Source organism: Periophthalmus magnuspinnatus, chromosome 11 (assembly GCF_009829125.3).
Source record: "Periophthalmus magnuspinnatus isolate fPerMag1 chromosome 11, fPerMag1.2.pri, whole genome shotgun sequence".
Classification (NCBI taxonomy): domain Eukaryota; kingdom Metazoa; phylum Chordata; class Actinopteri; order Gobiiformes; family Gobiidae; genus Periophthalmus; species Periophthalmus magnuspinnatus.
This window is the reverse complement of record NC_047136.2, coordinates 11,750,398-11,773,143: the sequence shown is the minus strand read 5'-3', so window position 1 is coordinate 11,773,143 and position 22,746 is coordinate 11,750,398. Positions and strand designations below refer to the sequence as shown.

At 38.2% G+C, this 22,746-nt stretch overlaps 1 protein-coding gene across 2 annotated transcripts; it reads right to left on the bottom strand.

Moving 5' to 3' along the window:
- Positions 1-3,924: 3,924 nt before the first annotated feature.
- cers2a (ceramide synthase 2a) lies at positions 3,925-22,531 on the bottom strand. Of its 2 annotated transcripts, XM_055225284.1 has the most exons (12): positions 22,173-22,472; positions 18,021-18,194; positions 17,241-17,358; positions 12,302-12,420; positions 11,315-11,372; positions 11,106-11,156; positions 10,660-10,752; positions 9,443-9,571; positions 7,434-7,540; positions 6,612-6,765; positions 5,041-5,191; positions 4,686-4,882 (listed from the first exon to the last, which is right to left on the bottom strand). In XM_055225284.1, the coding sequence occupies exons 2-11, from the start codon at positions 18,191-18,193 to the stop codon at positions 5,051-5,053; spliced, it is 1,143 nt and encodes a 380-aa protein (XP_055081259.1). In that variant the 5' UTR covers position 18,194; positions 22,173-22,472; the 3' UTR covers positions 4,686-4,882; positions 5,041-5,050. The 2 variants fall into 2 exon arrangements, with proteins under 2 accessions (XP_055081260.1, XP_055081259.1); XM_055225285.1 differs by having other exon boundaries at positions 3,925-5,191; positions 22,173-22,531.
- Between the last annotated feature and the right edge of the window lie 215 nt (positions 22,532-22,746).

Here is a 22,746-nt window from a genome sequence, read left to right as displayed (position 1 = left end):
TGGGACAACAGATGGAAATTAGCCTTTGGCTATAATTCGGTGTGTTTGCATGTTAATGGACGGACATGACACAACATAAATATACTGTCAGAATCGATCAAATAAACAAATGAATAAATAAATAACAAATAAGTGGAGATAGGTAAAACTATTGCTGACAATATGCACTTTTTAGGTCAAATCACAAATATAAATGATCAGGTTCAATTGTGTGTGTGGATCCAAAACAATGTAAACAAAAGGGAAAAATTACTCTTTCCCCTTGAGTGTTGAGCTATAAAACTAGATGGTAGGTTATTGCTTTGCCAAGAATGTTCCACGGAATGACATTAAACTCATCTATCTTGCTATTACAGGTATCTTTATCGCTGTGGACGTACTGCGGAACATTTCAGGGAATATAATAACATCAAGCACATACTCTCCACCAGAAAAATTGCATGGTGTACCTTTTAAATAATAATAATTTAAAAAAAAACAAAAAAAAACCTAAACACTTGTTAAGCAATTCCTATAAGTAACAGTAGGCAAGTAAAAGCAACCACAATTATTGTTTAATAGTTTTTGTCAACAACTCACCCTTTTCTCCACGTGGTAGTTCTTCTACAGTCATGGCTTTTGAGTCATCTACCTCCCATACTCCAAAGTTATTCGAAACTAGAGTTGCAGATAGACCAAATTTTGTATTTCTTAACAGGCAAAAAAACAAAACAAAAAACCAAAACACACAAAGCAAGTAAAACAGCACAGAGCAACTTATCAAAATTACTGTAGCCTATTGCCTCTACAAAAGTGAACTCACCATTTACTTTGTGTTGCAGAATTTTAAGTGGAAGTTCTTAAAGTCTTGCTTCTCTCTATTCCTCAACATAAAACATAAAAACTAACCCTCCACTCCACACACATCCAAATCCACTATACGCTCCTATTCTCCTGTACACCTGCACTTTATGACCTCCCCTTGCCCGAGTAAAGCTCTTTATTAATACTTAAGCAGGAATTGGATAACAGCCTACACGGTTCACAAGTGTATCAAACACCCCTCCGTCTTTGTCGTCTCGTCAAAGGGATATTGGCCGCTGTCGCCAGTTTAGCTTTACACCGGCTGAGCACACAAACAGGTTCATTCATTACATAAGGCTGTAAAAGGCTATTCAAAACATGGTGAGGCTTAGAGAGAAAGGGAGGCATAGATTTAAGCTCTACTCAAAGATGAAGTTAGCAGGAGATGGGTAGCACACTGCATATGACATGGCATATGACAGTGGCCCTCAAACCTTTCACACCAAGTACAATCAAAGAAAAGATATGACTTTCCGAGTACCACCAGATCAAGTATATAACAGGACTATTCCAGGTCTAACTGGGCTAAACAAGGCCTAAAACTGATCATTTCCACTGTAGTTCTAAACATGAAATTATCCAGAGGAGGACAAAAAAGTAGACAAAATGAACTTTACTAAATGAACATACTGAAGAGCTGTCCAAGTACCACCTGAAGGAGCCTGTGTACCACCCGTAGTACATGTACCACAGTTTCAGAAACAGTGACATAAAAGATCTGCTGTACAGTAGAATCAAGTTTAATTTAATAAGCTAATTGAAGTTGGTACATTGCTTGTCAGAATCCTACTTTTAGTTCTAGTTCTAATTTTTTGTCATTCTGTGACAGTAACACTTTTTTTTGTTTAAGTTTAACCTGTTTACTTGAAATCGCAGCATTATTTTCCCATTCACCCATGATATATTACCTCTGTATTTGTTGCACTTTTAGATTGACTTGTTCATTTTAGATGCTTCTTGGGTCTTACTTTGTTATTGAAATTTTTAAGTGTAATGTCAAGTTACTCAATATTTGTAAACCTTTCTTTTTCAACTTTTTTGAACTCGAACCCTTTCCACAGTAGTATTTTGATGCAACACTGACTTACATGCTTCCAGATGGAGGGACCAAACTCTTGTCTCCATAGAGATGTTTTTGCTTTGTCTGAGATGTTCCACAGTATGGCATTACAAAGAGGTGACCCAGCTCATAGAAAGAATGCATGTTTTTCAGGGTAAGTCTAAGCAGCAGCTAAACAATATAAATGCAAGACAGGAGTTTAATGCCATACTGTGGGACATTACAGGCAATGCAACAACATCTTCATTGACAGCCTCCCAGAAAAGTTAGTGCACCTTCTACTCTTGACGACTTTTGCATGTCTCCAATCATTCATGTTTTTCCCAAATTTCTCTTTGACATCATTTTCCTTTCAGGACACTCACCCCTGTGTTTGAGGCTTCCTAAAGGACTCCTTGCCTAATTGCGTATGTGGCAGGATCATTTTACCACATGGCTTGGACCTCATCCTCTGCTCTTCTCTTGTCAGCATCACTGTAACAATCTCCATTTTAAAGTGGTAGGGTCAATTTCCACTGCACAGTCGCATCTCCCTCCACAATTTAATCGCTAATGCGGCTTATGTTACCACTCCCTTAGGCCGGATGCCCTCCTCCTCCATCCCCTTGTGGGCTAAAGACACTTGCAGGACAATACCAGTGAATAGGGCAAACAATATATATGGAAACTTGTCATACATTTCTCAGAACAGAAAATCTAAAAACAGTTAATTTTTAAAAAAAAGTATAGGGCTACTTTTTAATGCAACTGATTTATGCTTAAGTACATTGACTGAAGCGTACAGGAAAAACAGGCAAATTACACATTTGTACAGGATCTAATTACTACCTTTTTAATGGTGCACTATGTCATTGTTCTAATGGAGGGTGCACCACCTGCTTGTAAGCATAAATGATGTTGCTTTGCCTGTAATGTTCCATAGCATGCCATTAAACCTATCTGTTTCTATGGAGAAAAGCAAGTGATCTATGGAGAGGTGACCCCTTTCCACATCTTCAAACAGATGAGTAGTATGGTGGGCCCTCCACAAGAAAAGTTCCTGAGTGTATCTTTAATGGCACAAATGTTCACATCTCTCAACAGTCTATGAGTAAACAAATTCAATGGTTGGGTTAAAATAATGTCACTGAAGTTGAAGTAAAAGTACTGCAATATAATACCTGTATCAAGATGTATTCAAAACATAATTGCACATGTAACCCATCACTACCCACTTCTGATTAATGGAAAACATGGAAACTCAAACTCATCATCTTAGTTGGACCAGGTCTTGGCTTGGACTCAAAGGATTAAGGACTGAGTCTAAGCCAAGTCCCCGTGAGTGTGAGAGTGAGCCAGTGCCATCTGATATAGTAATGGGTCCATGGTGCCATCCAGTCCACACTACACCAAACACAGCAGTCCCCTGATGACAGACAGAATGGTAATGTGGGCATTTAAAAAGGGAAGTTTATGATAGCATTACAGAGATGCCTAGATGAATATTTATGTGGTATACCTACATTTAAAGAAATAAATGAGTCAGAAATGGCCAGGGTGTAGTAATTAAAAAGATGTTCATATAATAACTTGTTTTTGAAGACAGGAGCAATCACATGGGAATTACGTAAAAAGTTGACTTGCTTGTTTTGGGCGTTCCTCTATTGTGGGATTTGAACTTACAACCCTCTGGTTAACAGCTAAATTCTGCCCCAATGCATCTGTAGAATGTAAAAATGCTATGGTTGACTGGACAAAAATATATTTCCAAATATGAAATACAGTGATTATAAAGTAATTCAGTAACAGCTATCTTTGCATCTCTTTATGGCAGGACTTACTTAGCTCAGATATCAAAAACAGTATCCAAAGGATTAACTTTGAAACCTTTCTACCTTATCTTTGTATAAATGCTACTGTCTGCTTCTCCTCATGAAGCGGTAATATAACATAAAATAGGCAATTATCCATAAAATATAACAAAAGACTTCAGACTGAATTATTTATCATTTAGTTTTGAATATTACATCTGAACAATAAAAATAAACATTACTGGAAGCACTTCAGTCGGAGGCAGGTGATCCAAGTTAGAGGCTACAGTGAGTATTATGAAGTACTAAACTGAATTGGAAGGCACTTTAAATATAGTTAGGCAATGTAAACTTAACTTTGGCAAAATGATTTCCTTATTTGAAATCAAATTTACATAATTTTACAAAACAAGTCAAAACCTATAAGATGAAACATCTCAATAGAAAATGCAATGTTAAATTTGTATCGTCCTAAAAATGATATGGATAATTTGAGCTACTATATTCATACAGCAGTGCCTTGCTGAAATATTATTGTTGTTTATAAAACTTAAAGTGCATGTGAAAGCAACACTGCTATTGAAATGGTACAGACTTTTCCAGCTAGTAATGAATCAATGAACAATTAGGTTGTTTTTTACATAAGTTGCTCCCAACTTTGAATCACCGATTCAATTGCAAACATAAAAAACACTTAAAAATAAACTTAAAACTAGTAAAGGTAGCCTAATGTGGGTCGTATGGCAAAATGTCCCAATTGACAAAAGAACAGATTTTTTACTGCTACAACCTTTTCTTGGTCAAAACAGATGTATTTTGGAAATAAAAATCCTAAATATTTATGCAGCACAGCTGTTAAACTGCTTACTGCAACTGTATCATTGTCCATAAAAGTTTGTTACTCAGCTTAGTACTTTTTAAAATCAACAAACTCTTACTTTGAACATGTTAACTTAAATTCCAGTAACAAATCAAAAGCTATATGAAATGATCAGAGCTGTGCCAACTTGGTCGAGAGCACAAAATATTGGCAGAACAGAACAGAGAAGGCAAAACAGTACAAGATCGGCTCTTCAAAATGTTGGATATTTTATATTGTTAATGTGCTGTTTTGTCCTCTTAAAAAGTGCCATGTTTCAAATCTTTGGCTTTCAGACCATAAGCAGGGAATCTCTCGTCCTCTCCTGTTCTCTGTCCCATCAGTTCAGTTCAGGCAGGCATAAATAAGCTTTGCTTCAGCCTATGCCTTTCAGACACAATGAACAAATTCTATATATGTGTATGTGACTGTGACAATGTTTTATTTATTTTCTGTGTGTGTCTGAATAAACTAACTAACTAACTAACTAACTAACCATCAGTCAATTTTCCGGTGGTTGTTGTTGAGGGGAATGTGTCCGTTCTGCACATGTCCGTTTGTGGATTTCTCTTTGATTACTTCGTTCTCCTCCTCAGATTCGGATTCCTCCCTGTCACTCCTCTCGTCTTCAACAATTTGCTGGAAACCACAAAAATACAATTTGGTTACAGTATGGTAGTTAAAAGGAAAATTAAGATGAACACATTTTAAAGTTGCACTATGTAACTTTCTGGTGCCACCTGTTTGATGTTATGGAGATGTCTTTGCCAGGATTGTTCAAGAGTATGGCATTAAACTGATCTCCATGGAGACAAGCAGGTGACCTCAGTTGGCCCAAGTTATATTGTTAGCAATAAAAACACTCGGTTGGCTGGTAAATTGGGCCGATATTTGGACATTTTAGAGTATCGGCTATCAGCTTTAAATCTCCAGCACAGGCCGATATTTCATTTTGTTGCCTTTATATGAACACTTTAATCCAAAGAGACAGAAATTTAAAACATGTCCACACAGCTTTATTGTTTGAGGTAAAAAAAGGTTTAGGGTTTGTACTAAATTTTAATTACATAATTTGGGGGAAATAATAAAAATCAGTCCTACATATTGGCCATAAACATCGGCAGAGTTTATTGGCCTTTGATTGTTTTGTATTCTAAACAATCGGTATTGCATCGGGCGTGGAAAAAAACCCATCGGTCGATCTCTATTCCAGCAATAAAGCAATAACATCTCCACAGACACAAGCTGTTTCAAGGCCTTTCCAAAGTTACATAGCAAACTGTTAAGGAAATATTTTACACATTTCTACAAACACAATGTCAAATGTGACTATTTAAAAAGACTAGTTTGATGCTGGAAAGTTACATGACTAGCTTAGTGTCAATTTCAAAATTAGGTATAATAAAGCTAAATATATAAACTTAAAATTGAAATCATAGTTCTATCAAGCATTTTCACTGTAAACAACATAGAAAATACACATAGGCATTTGGTTGCGAAAGATTGATATTGCCACACTGCCATCTAGTGTTCATTGATTCCTTAACTTGAAATCAGGCTCAGATTGTGAACTGGTGATCAATTGTGGCTTACAGGTAACCTTTAAATTAGCATAAACAATACTAATGCTAAACCTGGGCCTACCTCATTCATGTTTATGTTCTTCCATTAAAATGACTGCATTGCACTTTCCGTCTACACCTCTTGAACTACCGTATATATTTAGTCTTGTGAGAACTTATAAAAGCCTGTAAATTGGTACATATTTATTTTAGACATATTCCGTTAATATCCCTTTATTTTTTGCTTGTGTGTTTGGAATTGCTTTTTAGACTTGTATAAAGATCACATTGTGAAGATTACATGTAATAATCAAGCTTATTAGAGTAGGGATTCAAATAAAAAAAAATATATAAAAAGCTGAGTAGAAACATCTTAAAAGAATATATTATAATTGTATGATAATGCAAGATAATATTTAATATTTAACCTAATTTGAGCAGAGATTTAAATTAGTCAGTCAGTCAGTGTCCTTGTTGAGTGCATGTGATGTACATACATTTGCAGGGAGGAACTTCATGACCATTCGGATAATGAGGGCGGCCCAGAAGACATGCAGTGCTTGGAGCACAAACAGCAGCCCGTTGAAGAAGTAGAACCCGAAAAAAGGCGGGTACAGGGTCAAAGGGTACACCCATGTCGTGTGAATGATCCTGTCCCGGGACACAACAGAGAAACCAGTCAGAAAGACCACCTACGCCCCCCCTCACCCCCCATCAAAGGGCCTTTCACAGGGGGACAGAGCATCTACTGTCATCTTCAGGATTGTTAGCGAGTGTTGTTGTATCAAATGAATGATGCTTCTGCTCTGTAAACTTTTAATAAGATAGAAAATTATTTGGACAATTATGAATATTTACGAAAATAGGTATACAAATGATCAAAGAAAGCCATTTAAAGCTTAGTTACTCTATCGTAATTTGCGTATATATCCGTATATAATTACATGTCTTTCTCTCTCTTTTAAAGATATTTCTTGATAAAATATTTTCAGATAATCTGGGCTAAATATATATTAGTAAACATTAAACAAAGACGAAAATAAGGCTCTTCATGTCATAAGCAAAGACAAAATTGTCCACCACCTTCTTAAAATTGTGGTTACTGACATGGATATCCAAATACTTGCTAGTCTAATACTAATATATTGTTGAGATCATCACTAGCATAATTTCATTTTACAGAATTATAATAATTGTTGGTTTGAATATTTCAAAATTTCGCTTGAATCATGTTTGAAGTCTCTCCCCTGCTTCCTGATAATGGTTGTGCCAAAGTTTAATTTGTAACCATTTCACTGAGTCACCGTCACTGTATTTACCAGAAGGGCAGAATGACAAGGCGAGTGATGATAAAGACCGCTGCAAACACAGTGAAGATGAGGTTACATGTCCTCTTCCAGCCCGCGTAGTTGAACATTTTGGCTGACTGTTAGGGGAAAAAGGACAAGAAAAAGAATTTTACAAAGTCATATGTCAGGCATACTTGATACTAGCATCCACCAGGGGGCAGTACAGTAAATTGGAACTATGGTAAATAGTATTGGTTTGTTTTTTACAGAACAGTATAGATTAACCTCCTGAGGTAGATCTAACAAAACAACAATTTTGTTGACTCAGATTTGAACTTTAACAATCACATCAAATAAATAACATCTGCAGCTTTTTACCATCTGCAAAAATCAAAGGTATTCTGTCTAAACCAGACTTGGAGAGACTGTGTTTGTCTTCAGTAGGAAAGACTACTGTAACGGCCCGCTCACTGGTCTCTCCAAATGAGCGATAAGACAGCTGCACTACATCCAGAACGGTGCTGCTCGGGTTCTGACTTGAACCAGGAAGTACGAGCACAGGTCTCTGCACTGGCTCCTGTGGCTCAGAGAATAGACTTTAAAGCAGCTCTGCTTGTGCAAAGCCTCTCTCTCTGGTCTTGCACCAAAGTACATCTTTGACATGTTTGTGCCATATGAACCATCTCACACTCTGAGGACTTCAAGGACCAGCCTCCTGCTGGTGCCCAAAATCAGGATTAAACATGGGGAATCAGCGTTTCAGTTTTATGCAGCTAAAATCTGGCACATTCTTCCTGATGATGTGAGACAGGCCTCTACTTTGACAATGTTTAAATCCAGGCTCAAAACAGTTCTGTTTAGATGTGCATATGACTGAAAGGTTTTAATTCAGCACTCTTTTCTTTTAATGTTCATTTTATGTTGATTATTTATGTTTCGATTTGTTTGTCTTTCTTATTCTGCAAAGTACTTCGACTACATGTAAATTGTGACCAAACAAAGACAAGAATTTAGCGTACAGTTATAAATTACACATAATAAGAGTTTAGACCAACACTAAAAGTTTAGTAATCAGTGTGGTTATAAAATAATTAATTCTCTATATTCATAAGGAATTAAGCAAATATGGTCAACAGAATAGTTTTTATATAGTGGTAATTTACACTTTAAAAAATGTTTACAATTTCAATGTAATTAAGATGCTAATCAAACCATAAAATTAAAGCTGTCCCATTTTCCCTTTACATCACTGAATCTCACTCATCTGTATAGTGCATCTAGTACTATGCGACTACTGTGCCACTCTTATATTTCCCTTAGGATGAATAAAACAACCAGTCTAATCGCTCATTTTTTATTTAAATTGATTTAAATCCGTACCAAAAGGTGATTATAACTGAAGCATCTACTGGGCACTGTGTGGAGAAGGGCACTTTTATGAAAGGTAACCACAGTAATTAAATTAGCAAGAGCTGGTTAATTATACAGTATATCTTAGTAAATTAGAATTGCCTACACAGAATCCTGTCGTTTGACAAATTTAAGTGAAGTATGCCACTCATTGAAGATTATGTAAGATTTATAAGGTGTTCACGAGGTCTGCCATTTAGAAGCGTTTCTGTTAAGCCGCTTTAGATACATATTTCTGTTTACAATGAATACCATATACATTCCCGATCTACGTACTAGATTAGATTTATTAAAGACTGATTTAGCAGGAGAGAACGTTGCATGCTAATCTTGAACTGTGTCAATCACAACATCAGAAAAAGAAAAAAATATTCTCGTAAAAGTTAACAGTCTAAAAAGGCTTAAATGTAACAAGAAAATACAAAAAAATAATTTAAGAATAAACTATTGTCTATGGAAAGTTTTATGATGAGATTAATATGGTGTGTATGTGTGTGTGTGTGTGGGGGGGGGGGGGGGGGTGTGGGTGTGTGTGGGGGTGTGTGTGTGTGTGTGTATGTATCTATTTTGCACATTTCATTCATCCTGAAGGAGAGCTATATTTTCCTTGCATTCTTACAGAGTCTCACCTCCATAAGATAATCAGCTGCATCGTGCACCAACATGATGAGAGTCCCGGCCCGAATATAGTTCACAAGCCACGAGAAACCAATGAGGGAGATAGTGGCCACGTGGTGAACAATCTGCTCTTTGAAATCCTGCAGTGCACAGAAAATACAGAAGCTAGTTCAGTAACCCTGATCCTGCTCATATAATGTTTTTTCAAGGTATTTACTCCCATAATTGAATAAATCCTCTCTCTATATATAAACGTTTAATGCCATAATGTGGAACCTTAAAAAGAAAAAAACAAAACAAAAAACAGCACTCACTACAGAGTGAAGCAGGTGGCTGACACCAGATCAGATCCAGAATTGAACCAGGTCTAAGCCAAGACTAAAACAAAATCTAACTTTGTACAGCAAAAGACTTGCGTCATTAGTGGTTCCACAATCATTTCTTATCATGGCTGTAAATGATCAAATAGTTGACATATTTACAAATTATTAACTTTAATCATCTTCTGCCACAGTGCATTTTGAGAGGTTAGATAAAAATAAACTCTCTTACAATGAGGTTATAAAACACACTTTGGGATTATAGACTAGATTTGACCCACAAGGAGCAATTGGAAAAAGCACATAAAATAAGTGTTGCTTGGATTTAAGGGATTATCTGCAGAAGTACAGTTATGAAACCAGAGCTCACAGGGTTCAGAGGTGTGAAAGTCCAATTTATACAAAACTGAAAATGGTCAATGGTTCAGTGTGTGATGAGAAAAACAGTGACGTATTAACTTAATACTGATAAACAAAGTGGTGTGATCTTGCAGATTTTGGGACCATACAACTATACCATATAACAAAAAATGCATTATAATATAACTGAACCAGAATCACTACAAGCTGTATACTACAAGTTCAATATATAATATATAATATATAATATATAATATATATATATATATATATATATATATATATATATATATATATATATATATATGTAGGGGTGTGTGTGTGTGTGTGTAAAAATAAATGTATATATAAATCGCCATACTTGGAAAAGATTGATTGATAGAATGATTGATATAAACAGCTCTGGCGGCTCAAGCCTTTTTATCCTTTGTATTGTTTATAAAGTGTGTTAATGGAAAACACAATGCATCAGCCTCGTTAGAAACGTTTTACAGCCGCTAAGTGTCATAATGGATGGATTCATTTACTTGGACTGAGTATCTTCTTACCTTTCGTTTGACATCCGACGCCACACTAAAAAGCAGTGAGATATAAAATCCCAGTTCAATCATGTAGTACCAGTACTGAGAGGGCAGCAGAGGCTGAAAATGAGAAAATTAATTCGATTTGCATAATTGTTTTGAATTAATAAATATGATTAAATTACAGTTACAAGATTATGCCTATTAAAGATAGGCTCCAAACTTAAAAATTCTCAAAATTGAAACACCAGTACCAGGTAGGCAAACTGCACTTAATCTGGGATTAAACCAGAGCTAACATCAGGACTAAACCAAGACTAAAGATCTACAACCAATCTAGGATTCTATCAGAGCTAAACTAGGACTACAGCAGGATTTAGCCAGTAAAAACATGCTCTACCTACTATAAAATAAACCCACTCTAAATCACCTCTGATATTTAGTAAATAACTGCGACAAAAGCATTGACATACCATTTTTGGAAAGTCTTCCCACATTAGCTTCAGGTCATAAAACCATGGTTTCTGAAGGCACAGGAAACATAATGTAAACGTATAAATAATAGTGAACGCAAAGATTACATCATAAATAAGTTCACTTGAGGTAATATAAGTATTAAATAAAATTCTTTCTCATGATTATAATAAATTTTAAAGTATAACAAGACAAGCGCTTTACTCACATCAACAAGTACAGCCAGTCCAGCAAAAAAAGCACCAAGGTAAAAAGTAAATCTCCAACTGTAACAAAAGTTGAGAACAATAGATCATAAAGACCAGAAGTAAACAGGTCTATGGCATGTTCAGGGTAAAATTAGGGCAGTACTAATCTAGCTCAGTCTCCAAGTCAGCACTTTCAGATGTTGGCCAAATATTTTTTTATTAATTTACCTTTGAAACCTTTGTTGAGATGTACTGTTTCCTGAAACAGTGGAACTCAAGACAAGGCAAAGGCAACAACAGTACTTTCTCATTTTCATAAGAAATATCCCAAAGGTAAATCCAGAAATGTTAACATATTCATTGTGAACATTGGTAACAAACCTGTCCCCATCTCAGTTAAAGAGCTCATATTATGCTATTTTCTGATCTGTGTTATGATGTTGTTTCCTCATCACAAACATTGTGTTTCATTCACACTTGTTTAACACACAAACCATGCATATTTAGGCTGTTATCTTTCAGACAGAAGTTACTCTGTTCCACCTAATGATGTCATGTGGTAATACATTCACTAGAATCATTTGGAAGACTTCAGCCCTGGAACTGCTAATCTCCACTGAACAAAAGGTAAAAGGTAGCTGTTAAGATGAAAACCAACGCCTCATGACATCACGGGGGGAACAGAACATTTTGAGCATGCGTTTTGTAGACAGACTAACAATTAAGGATTACTCAAACATATGTGAATGGAACAAAACACACCTCCAGGTATGTTTTTGAGGAGGCAACAGCATAATGAGCCTTTAATTGAGATGAGAGCAGGTTTTTCTTGTATACACCTGGGTTGGACTTTGTTACCATTGTTCATATTCTGTGCAATATAGGACCTTTAAATACCACAGACCAATACCATGTTGTAATTTCATCTGAAACCCAGGATATGAGACATACCATGCAATGATGCATGGATAAATAGTGTAAATGTTGTTCAAGATTACTAAAAGTACCTGGCTTCCTGGAACTTTTTGACTTTGCTAGGACGGTCCTGGTTTCGCCGGCGCCTGAACCACCTCTGGACCTGTCGCACTGAGACACCTGTTTGTTTACTTAATCTCTCCAGGGAGCTCTGTGGACAAAAGACACGACACAGAGGCAACTTCAACACAATCTCCAGGACAGACAATAGGTCACCAGATATTAGGATATTAGATATTAGGACACCATAGTGTGTTAAATTATAATTTATTCACCATTTGTATTGGGGCTGAACGATTTGGGAAAAATATCGAATTACTACTTTTCGGACAAGTATTGAGATTGCATTTAGATTTACCATTTGTTTTAACAGTAAGATGCTTTTCAAAGGTCACATTTTAAACACAACCAAAACAATTGACAAACATATGAAATATGAACTGACAAACTAATACAAGATTCACATTTCAGAACATGTTTGTACAGATCTAAACTAGAGGGTTAGCAGCTTTTATGTAGAATAAGACAGGATATTTTGTGGTTGTAGAGGAAAATTATGGTACTTAAGGCGAGACCCTCTAGGCAAGTAGAGGTCAGTTTTGGTCCTTTAACATGCAAGCTTTTATGGGGAAACAACAAAATTGTCCACTCTGCAACGAAACATGTTTTAATATTTAAAATACTAAATAAGATATCCAAAATCCCCTCTGTACATCTCATATGACAGCAAAATAAAGCAAGAAATTTAAACCTGGCTTACCTGGCAGCCAGCAATCTTGAGTCTATTGCAATTAACATTGCAGCCATGATTTACAGTCCAATAATGTTAGTACTAGCTGGATTAGGTTTTAATAGTACAATTTATTATTATTATTTCTGTCCAGGGAATCAGTTAGTTATACTCTAAGTAACTTTCAAAATGACCAAATAAAATAATAATAAAAAAATTAAAGCCGCAAGCGGCATCGAACGGCCCTCGCGGGCCGTGCTTCGCACTAGGCCGGCCCCGCACTCCCTGTGGGTGGCGCTGACGCGCCACTTGTCCCTTTTGTATTGCGGCTTTGGGCTGCACTTGTCACCAAACAAGTCAATTTGTGCTGATGCACAAAATGCAACAACATGGGTTTTCCAGGCATCGCCATGGCAACACCGTGCAAAATACAAACTTGGCCCCCTGGACTTTTTGGTCGGGGACAACCTGAAGAATCACTGTGCCAAATTTTATGTTCGTCGTTGACGGTAAAATGTCGTTATAAGACTTTGAAATGTACGAAAATTTGGAAATTTTCCCATTAGGATAACATGGGCGCTTTCGCGCATCGCCATGGCAACCCAGTGAAAAATATGACATGGGTCTGATTGACTTTTTTGATCAGGATGACATGAAGAGTCATGGTGCCAAATTTCACATTATTCCATGAAACTAATATTTTTCCCATGAATGGGAAAAATTGAGAGGATTCCCATTAGGATAACATTGGCAGTTTGGCGCATCGCCATGGCAACACGGTGCAAAAGACGACATAGGTCTGATTGACTTTATTGATTGGGATGACCCAATGGAATTTTGTGTCAAATTTGGTAACATTTGGGAAAACTAAATTTTCGGTCCTCCATACAAATGTATTAGATGTTCTGTAGGGGGCGCTATCGCGCCAATTTAGTTTCTGTGATAATGAGTAGCTTTAGGCCCGAAAGTTTTACAACTGATTCGAATTTGAGCCAAATCGGACTTTGCATGCGCAAACGGGAGCAAATTTTGACGTTTGAAAATTGCAAAAATTCCGATGGAAATTTGCGGCTTTGCCGCACGGAAACCGTAATAGGGATCATCATAAATTGGATAACTTTTGATGCCCCACTTGTCTAGATGATGTACAGTGAATTTCAGCCCTGCAGGTGAAGCGCCTTCAGAGGAGTTGACGAAAATGCGAGGTCAGCGAAAACGCTGAGTCGGCATTTTGGAATTTTCAATCCAAGATGGCCGACTTCCGGTGTGTCAGAGGGCGTGGCCATAATAATCTTTTTTGTTTGGCATCACGTGAAGAATGCATGTCCCGAATTTGGTGGCTGTATGAAAAAGTTGACGTCGACGTCTCCCATTGACGTCAAAAATTTGACTTTTGCAGGGGGCGCTGTCGCGCCATTTTTTTATGTCCAATGATGCACCACATAAAAAAATAAATTTTTCACCAGACCTGAATTATGGGCAAAATTTGGTGAGTTTTTGAATATGTTCAGGGGGTCAAATTCCTGCTCAAAGAGCAGAAGAAAGAAGAAATTAAAGCCGCAAGCGGCATCGAACGGCCCTCGCGGGCCGTGCTTCGCACTAGGCCGGCCCCGCACTCCCTGTGGGTGGCGCTAACGCGCCACTTGTCCCTTTTTTATTGCGACTTTGGGCTGCACTTGTCACCAAACAAGTCAAAACACATGTGAAGTGCTGATGCACAAAATGCAAAAACATGGGTTTTCCAGGCATCGCCATGGCAACACCGTGCAAAATACAAACTTGGCCCGTTGGACTTTTTTGACGGGGACGACCTGAAGAATCACTGTGCAAAATTTTATGTTCGTCGTTGACGATAATAAGTCATTATAAGACTTTGAAATGTACGAAAATTTGGAAATTTTCCCATTAGGATAACATGGGCGCTTTCGCGCATCGCCATGGCAACCCAGTGAAAAATATGACTTGGGTCTGATTGACTTTTTTGATCAGGATGACATGAAGAGTCATGGTGCCAAATTTCACATTATTCCATGAAACTAATATTTTTCCCATGAATGGGAAAAATTGTGAGGTTTCCCATTAGGATAACATTGGCAGTTTGGCGCATCGCCATGGCAACACGGTGCAAAAGACGACATAGGTCTGATTGGCTTTATTGATTGGGATGACCCAATGGAATTTTGTGTCAAATTTGGTAACATTTGGGAAAACAAAATTTTTGGCCTTCCATACAAATTTATTAAATGTTCTGTAGGGGGCGCTATCGCGCCAATTTATTTTTTCTCACAATGAGTAGCTTTAGGCCGGAAAGTTTTACAACTGATTCGAATTTGAGCAAAATCGGACTTTGCATGCGCAAACGGGAGCAAATTTTGACTTTTGAAAATTGCAAAAATTCCGATGGAATTTTGCGGCTTCACCGCACGGAAACCGTAAATGGGATCATCATAAATTGGATAACTTTTGATGCCCCACTTGTCTAGATGATGTACAGTGATTTTCAGCCCAGCCGGTGAAGCGCCTTCAGAGGAGTTGACGAAAATGCGAGGTCAGCGAAAACGCTGACTCGGCATTTTGTAATTTTCAATCCAAGATGGTCGACTTCCGGTGCATCCGAGGGCGTGGCTATAATAATCTTTTTTTTTGGGCATCACTTGAAGAATGCGTGTACCGAATTTCGTGGCTCTACGCCAAAGTTGACGTCGGGACGTCTCCCATTGACGCAATGTATTTTGACTTTTGCAGGGGGCGCTGTCGCGCCATTTTTTTATGCCCAATGATGCACCATATAAAAAAATAAATTTTTCGGCAGACCTGAATTTTGGGCAAAATTTGGTGAGTTTTTGAATATGTTCAGGGGGTCAAATTACTGCTCAAAGAGCAGAAGAATAAAAAAAAAAAAAATAATAATATTTTTAGCAAAAACAATATATCCGATAACATTATAATGGCATATTATATGTTTTTTGAAAGCTCTCAACTTTCCCCACGTCACCGTGGGGTCAATGGCGAATGACGAGCGCGTTAGCGCTCGTCATTCGCCATGGCGTCGGGGTCCGCCATTGACCTCCCATTGACTTCCATTCATTTTAGCAGTAACAAGTATGGCCCATGCCTGCGGCATGGGGGCTTGGATAGGGCTCGATGCCAGGAGTGTGTTTGGGGACATGAGCGCTTCGCGCTGCGTCAGCGTCAACATTGAGTCAATGGGCTTCGCCCATTGACTCAATGTTGACGCTGACATGCTAGCAAGAACAAATATGTATGTCCCATGCCTACGGCATGGGTTGCTAGGACACAGGAGTCTGTGCAAGGTCGCGGTGCTGCCACGAAGTTGCGCGCTTCGCGCGCAACTTCGTGAAGACAGTCTGCAACGATGAGTGCTTCGCACTCATCGTTGCGGAAGCAATAGGCCCTACGCCCTGTAGGGGCTCGGGCCTAAAAAAAAAAAAAAAAAAAAATAATAATAATATTTTTAGCAAAAACAATATATCCGATAACATTAGAAACACATATTATACGTTTTTTGAAAGCTCTCGACTTTCCCCACGTCACCGTGGGGTCAATGGCGAATGACGAGCGCTAACGCGCTCGTCATTCGCCATGGCGTCGGGGTCCGCCATTGACCTCCCATTGACTTCCATTCATTTTAGCAGTAACAAGTATGGCCCATGCCTGTGGCATGGGGGCTTGGATAGGGCTCGATGTCAGGAGTGTGTTTGGGGACATGAGCGCTTCGCGCTGCGTCAGCGTAAACATTGAGTCAATGGGCTTCGCCCATTGACTCAATGTTGACGCTGACATGCTAGCAAGAACAAATATGCATGTCCCATGCCTACGGCATGGGTTGCTAGGACACAGGAGTCTGTGCAGGGGGCGATGGGGGACGAGTCCTCCTATTGACTCCTGTTAACGCATGTCAGCGTCAACATCGAGTCAATGGGCTTCGCCCATTGACTCGATGTTGACGCTGACATGCTAGCAACAACAAATATGAAAACCCATGCCTACGGCATGGGTTGCTAGGACACAGGAGTCTGTGCAAGGTTGCGCGCTTCGCGCGCAACTTCGTGAAGACAGTCTGCAACGATGAGTGCTTCGCACTCATCGTTGCGGAAGCAATAGGCCCTACGCCCTGTAGGGGCTCGGGCCTAATAAAAAAATTATACTGCAAGTAAAGACATAGACACTATGCTGTTCCCCTTTATCTTGTACTGAAAAGGTGCAGGGACAGTGGATACCTGTGAGGGGTGTTTTGATGTGCTGCGGAAATAGGACTCCAGAGTAGGATTTGCAGAGGCACAGACTCTGGGTTTGTCCCTCACTCCCAGAAGGGCGGCCAGGGGACCCGCTATTGTCCTAAAAACACAAAACATGTGGCTTTAGTACACTTGTTGTAGAGCAGACAGTATCATGACCAAGAAAAAGGTTTACATAAAAAGTCTGCAGACAGAACATTTTACTACAGTTTTCCATATGTTTTGTTTATTTCTCTCACGTCACATTCTGGGCAAAGACGTCACAATATTAATTTACTGCGTTAAAAGGTTCCTTTCTGGTATTTAAAGGTGAGCTATGTAACTTTTCTGGTCTGCCACAACAGTTTTACAACTAAATCTATGGAAGTTGACTTTCCCCCCCAAGTCACTTGATACATTAGTTTATTTATTAGCCATTAGGTTAGAGGGTTATGTATGCACTCTTAAAAAGGATGTAGTAAATTTTAACACTATTCTTGTGTTATGGCTATTTTAACACGTTATAACATATCCATGGAGTGTTTTCTATGTATTACATACATCTATTATCAAATAGTTAAATATGTGCCTTTTACTCAAATGGGCCTTATGTAGGAAAACTAGAATGTCCTTGGGTGCAGCTAATGGATAATAAAGCTATCAAATGACTCAGGAAGCGTGAATGAACTAGGTAAAAGAGATTACATCAGCCTCCATATAATTGGGTGTAAAAGCCTGGTAGAGTGTTTGCACTGTTTTTCTACTGTTAGCAGTGTGACTCACCTCTCAAACAAGGGCCTGACTAAAAGGAAGCACAGTGCGATGGGGAGGGTGGTCCACAGGTCGGACATTTGGGGGAAGACTTTACCATCGCTCCGATCCTGAAAGTCCGCCCAGCCATGACCCTCCGGGAACCAGATCCAGTCGGCCCACAGTTCACTCATCCGTGACAGCATCCTACAAACATGATATGATATTCTTGTTTTTCACAGCAAAACTATGCACATTACTTTTGTAAACTTAAGAATATTTAGCTCATCTATCTAATTAGCTTACATGTAACACACTAGATATAGGAACTAACATTAAATAAATAAATACATTTTGATTAAAAACTAAAATAACTACACAATTTTCCACACAAAATTCAGTAGTTTCTTTAATATTACTATGCAGTTATAATTCATATATATATATATATATATATATATATATATATATATATATATATATATATATATATATATAATTCAACTAGGAAAGGTCAGCTTTGGTGTCTGTAGTTTTAGTATTAGGCTATACATTTTTTTGACAACAATAATATTTTCTTTTAAAAATTGGATTTCAATGGCATTTTTTGATGCTTTACATAGTATTATTCATTCTCTCCCCGTTTAGTGGTGCACAGTCATAGAAGTGAACGGTGGGGACGGAAATATTTTGCTTAGTGGGTACCAAAAAACACTTACCCATGAAGGAAACCAATCAATATTAGAACATCCGCATAGTTCAAAGTTCAGGCTTGTGTTAATTTAGGTTAGAATTAGGGTTTAGGTTAAGTTTAGGCAAATATAAGGTTAGGATAAATCTCCACTCCAGGAAATGAATGCAAGTCGGTGTCCCCACAAATCATTGAAAATCTATGTGGTGAAGCATAATATACTTCATTAATTTACTTCTTTTTGCACATGAGAATTTCCTGCATATATTGCTAAAGATATATATAATAATTTACTCAATTCATAGGAGAAAAACCTTTTCAGGATAATGTTGTCTCAATTAAGGCTTTCCTTTAGATAAACAAAAAGTCATCCCAGCCTCCTGAGAGGAAACTAGTGCAAAATGAGTATTGATTTGAGGCAACGAATGTCTTAAAGCTACACGGTGCTGTCTACACCTGCACACTGCACAGTTATGAATAAGGATCATTTTTGTCCCACGATGAAAACAAAAACAAGGGACTTATTATTTAGTGTCTGCTGAGAGAGAGACAGCGGGACAGAGATGAGAGAGGGGGGAAGGGGAAGAGAGAGGGGAGGGAAGGAAGGAGAGAGGGAGAGAGATAGAGAGATGGAGGGGAGAGAAAAGACAGATGGAGGGAGAGTGACAGAAAGAAGAGAGAGAAAGAGAAAGACAAAAACAGAGGGAGGAAGAAAGAGAAAAAGACAGGAGGGATAGAAAGAGAGAGCAGATGGAGACGGTGGGCGAAGAATAATTCAAAGCATCTTTCATTGCTGGCAGCTCCCCACACAACCATGAACTCACACGACCTCATCTACAAGGTGCAAGAGCCATGCAATCTATTTGTGAAAGGAGGCATGTTATATTTGACCTAGTGGTGTGCAATGGATCTAATTTGAATCAAGAATCAGTAATTTCTAATTTCTAAAATACGCTTATCTTTTTAACCAAGATGTCTACCTTTGTCAGTAAAAAAGTGCTTTTCACAGACTTTGGAGGAAGAAATCTGTCATTTTTTGTGTCAAATAGCAATACTTTAAAGTCTGTAATGTTTATGTTCAGGAAAATAATAAGACATTTTAAGTGCTTTGAATAATACAAAATAAAACAGATTTGAAAACCGTGGTTGATCAATATGAGGAAATTAAATTTTCTGTCCTATTGCCCACCCATCTTCAGATTTTAACACGGTCAGAAGGAGCATGATTTAGGCTGATGGAGGAACAGGACCACCAAAAGGAAACCAACTAAGCACAGAACAAGTAAACTTCACACCATCTAGGAATTGAAGCCAAAAGTGTCTCTATTATGAATGTGCTATTCAAGTTTGTCGCATTTCTTTCATAAAATATGGGAACGTGTTATTCAGTAAGGTAACAATAAATGTACGTAAAAGTAACAAATGTACTAACCAAAGTGTTCTCGTCTCCATTCCATGTGTCTAACAATGTGAAAGATAAATGAGCAAGGACTGTATTCAAGGGAGAATTATCTGATCTGCCATGAACACTCAACATTTTGTCAAACCAAGTGAACTGGAAACCACTTTAGGGAGCAGGGGCCGGTCTCAGGTCCCTCTTGGTAAAAATGGTCTTTAGTGTGAGGCGGTTTGTGATGATGATGGTGTTATTGACTGGAGTGTAGAGAGTCTGCTATTTGTCAAAAGAACAGGTCTGGTCCTAGCTGCTAACTGTGAGATAGTGACTTGGGGCTAAGACAGACTTTTTTAATTTAACTTCACGTCATAGCAGTTTGGACATGAACTGTAGAAAAAATAAAGGTAACTTGGATGGGTGAATTACAGTAGACTTATCTATGTCTAGTAGACTTGTCAAAAGTACCGAAAATCGAATACTAGGATATATATTAAAAACTAGTATCAAAACTAGATCCTCATTTGAGCAAGAATCAAAATAAAAAGGTCATATTTACAGGACAGCAATGAACAGCTCCTGAAAAGCGTTAGAATTAACTTGTGCTGTATCAGAACAAGTAAGAACACATAGACTAGTATACGCCCATTGACCACTATGGAACCTACCTGGACAACTGAGGGATTACAAAGATGTCTGCGTAAACCCTCAGTCGTCCAGGTCTGATCCATAGCAAAAGATGAAGTTTCAATCTGTCAACTGGACAAACCGTTGCAAGAGTACAAAGTTGTAACACCACATAGTAAAGAAAATACTATTATTTAAAGCTGAAAGTCTTGAGTCTGTTCCTTAGAAATGAAATCAAGTCTGAAATGTTAGTATCATGACAACACTAGGGTCTAGCCAGCAAATGGAAAGTAACCCACTTAAGGCCCATTATTGGATTGGCCACAGTTTCCTCAACTCTGAAGCGGATTATTCTAATAATGTAATTCTTCTTACCCTTCAACAGGGACACCACAGTCCTATCATAACTCGACTAGACACTAACTTTGCTAAATGTGTTCTTATCCAAATACACCACATCTGTTTAAACCAATAGGCATATACCTTCCCTGTCTTTCAAATACTACAGTCAATAAACATGTCTCTTTTACTGAATGACTGCAACGCTGGTCCTAATACAAACTTATGGCTTTATATCCTTATGTTAAGTTTAAAATTCATACTATTTTAATTTGATTACTACTATCTTCTAAAGGCAGCCAAATGAATACCAAGGTAATTAAAAAAGCAATACCCATAGACTATAAATTACATTTCTAAATAATTTGGTCCGTTACCAAAACTTAGGCCTCGCTGAATGCCTTAAGATGAATCCACTAAACTTTGTGTCACGCCACGAGTTATTACTTAGACTGTCACGTGCTTACAGTAACATTTGAGCAGTCATATTTCACTCTTTTACGCCATTTACGTAAAACCGTGCGTAAAACCCGTGAGGAGTAGCCGCGTGCAGACACATGGCGCAAGCGGGGAGTCTCCCGGACATAGCGGAACAGCCTGTGGGATGAAACCCCGAACAAGTTCTCTATAAAGCTAAAGATTAACACTGTACCGTGTGTTTAATGAGTACAGACGTGTGCGCATGTCCTCTTGTATTTGTATTTCTCATAGTTAAAACGGTGCCAGCGACTTCACTTTGGTCGGTGGACTACAAAAAAGTTTGATATGTTCCTTTATGTTTGCTCAATGCGATATCAAAGCCATTTGTCGTCACTATTATACGCGCAAATGTTCTTTTAATCGACTGTTATCCCTGAGCAAACACGACGAATGCTAATATGATAACGGGTGGTTGTTAGCAGCTAGCCAAACTTTGATTCCAGAGCGGCTAACTCATTTCCCAACTTCAATCGCGCGACGGTTGTCTTGTTTTAACGTTTTTTTACGCCTTTTAAACCTTCATGTTTAACCACAACGGGTAAAGAACTCCCACGTTTCTGTCTAAATATAGAACCTTAGCATGAGCTTGGTGCAAAGTCTATGATTAGTATTAAGGAATGAGAAAACGTTACTGAAATAATTTGGACCAACTTACCTCTCTCCACTATCTCCTAGCGACGCAGGCAGGTAACCGGCGATCAAAATGCGCCAAAACGTCGCTGTGGCTCGTCCCCTTTAGCAGCCAAGGTACTTTCATATGTAGCTTGACAAACCACAAACTTATATTGATGAATTGTTTTTAAAAATACCCAGCGGGTTCTTTTTCTTTTTCTTCTTTGCGTGTGTTCAATGCATGCCCAGTCGTGTTGCTCAAAAGTCTTGCGAAGCTGTGTCGTGACTGAAAAATAATTTGTAATAGTTTTTTTTTTCCCCCCGCAGTTTTGCTCCCGTTTGCAGAGACAGAGCAGAGCCGGGATATTGAATGGGTTTGATTCAAGGGTTTACAGTAGTGGAGCAGCAGACAGACCAAGGGGCGGGGAGGCTATTTAAAGTGACGTGCGCTTTCAGTAAGGAGTGGTCAGTGCCACAGGGAAATAAAGGAACATAAATTCAACTCAGAGGATGACATAATGGCAGCTGGGGGTAATTTACACTAATACAATAATGGCAAAACTTTGAAAAGCTTGTTCACAATTCAGATTAGTCAGTAACAGGACTGTAGAAAACAA

What these genes read in the sequence shown, in the direction of transcription:
- cers2a (XM_055225285.1), bottom strand. Translation starts at nt 18,193, where the DNA reads ATGCTGTCACGGATGAGTGAACTGTGGGCCGACTGGATCTGGTTCCCG. An exon ending in CATCAAAACACCCCTCACAG is followed by an intron (nt 12,421 to 17,240) that starts GTATCCACTGTC and finishes TTTTGTCCACAG; the next exon opens with AGCTCCCTGGAGAGATTAAG. An exon ending in CGTCGGATGTCAAACGAAAG is followed by an intron (nt 9,572 to 10,659) that starts GTAAGAAGATAC and finishes TGTGCACTGCAG; the next exon opens with GATTTCAAAGAGCAGATTGT.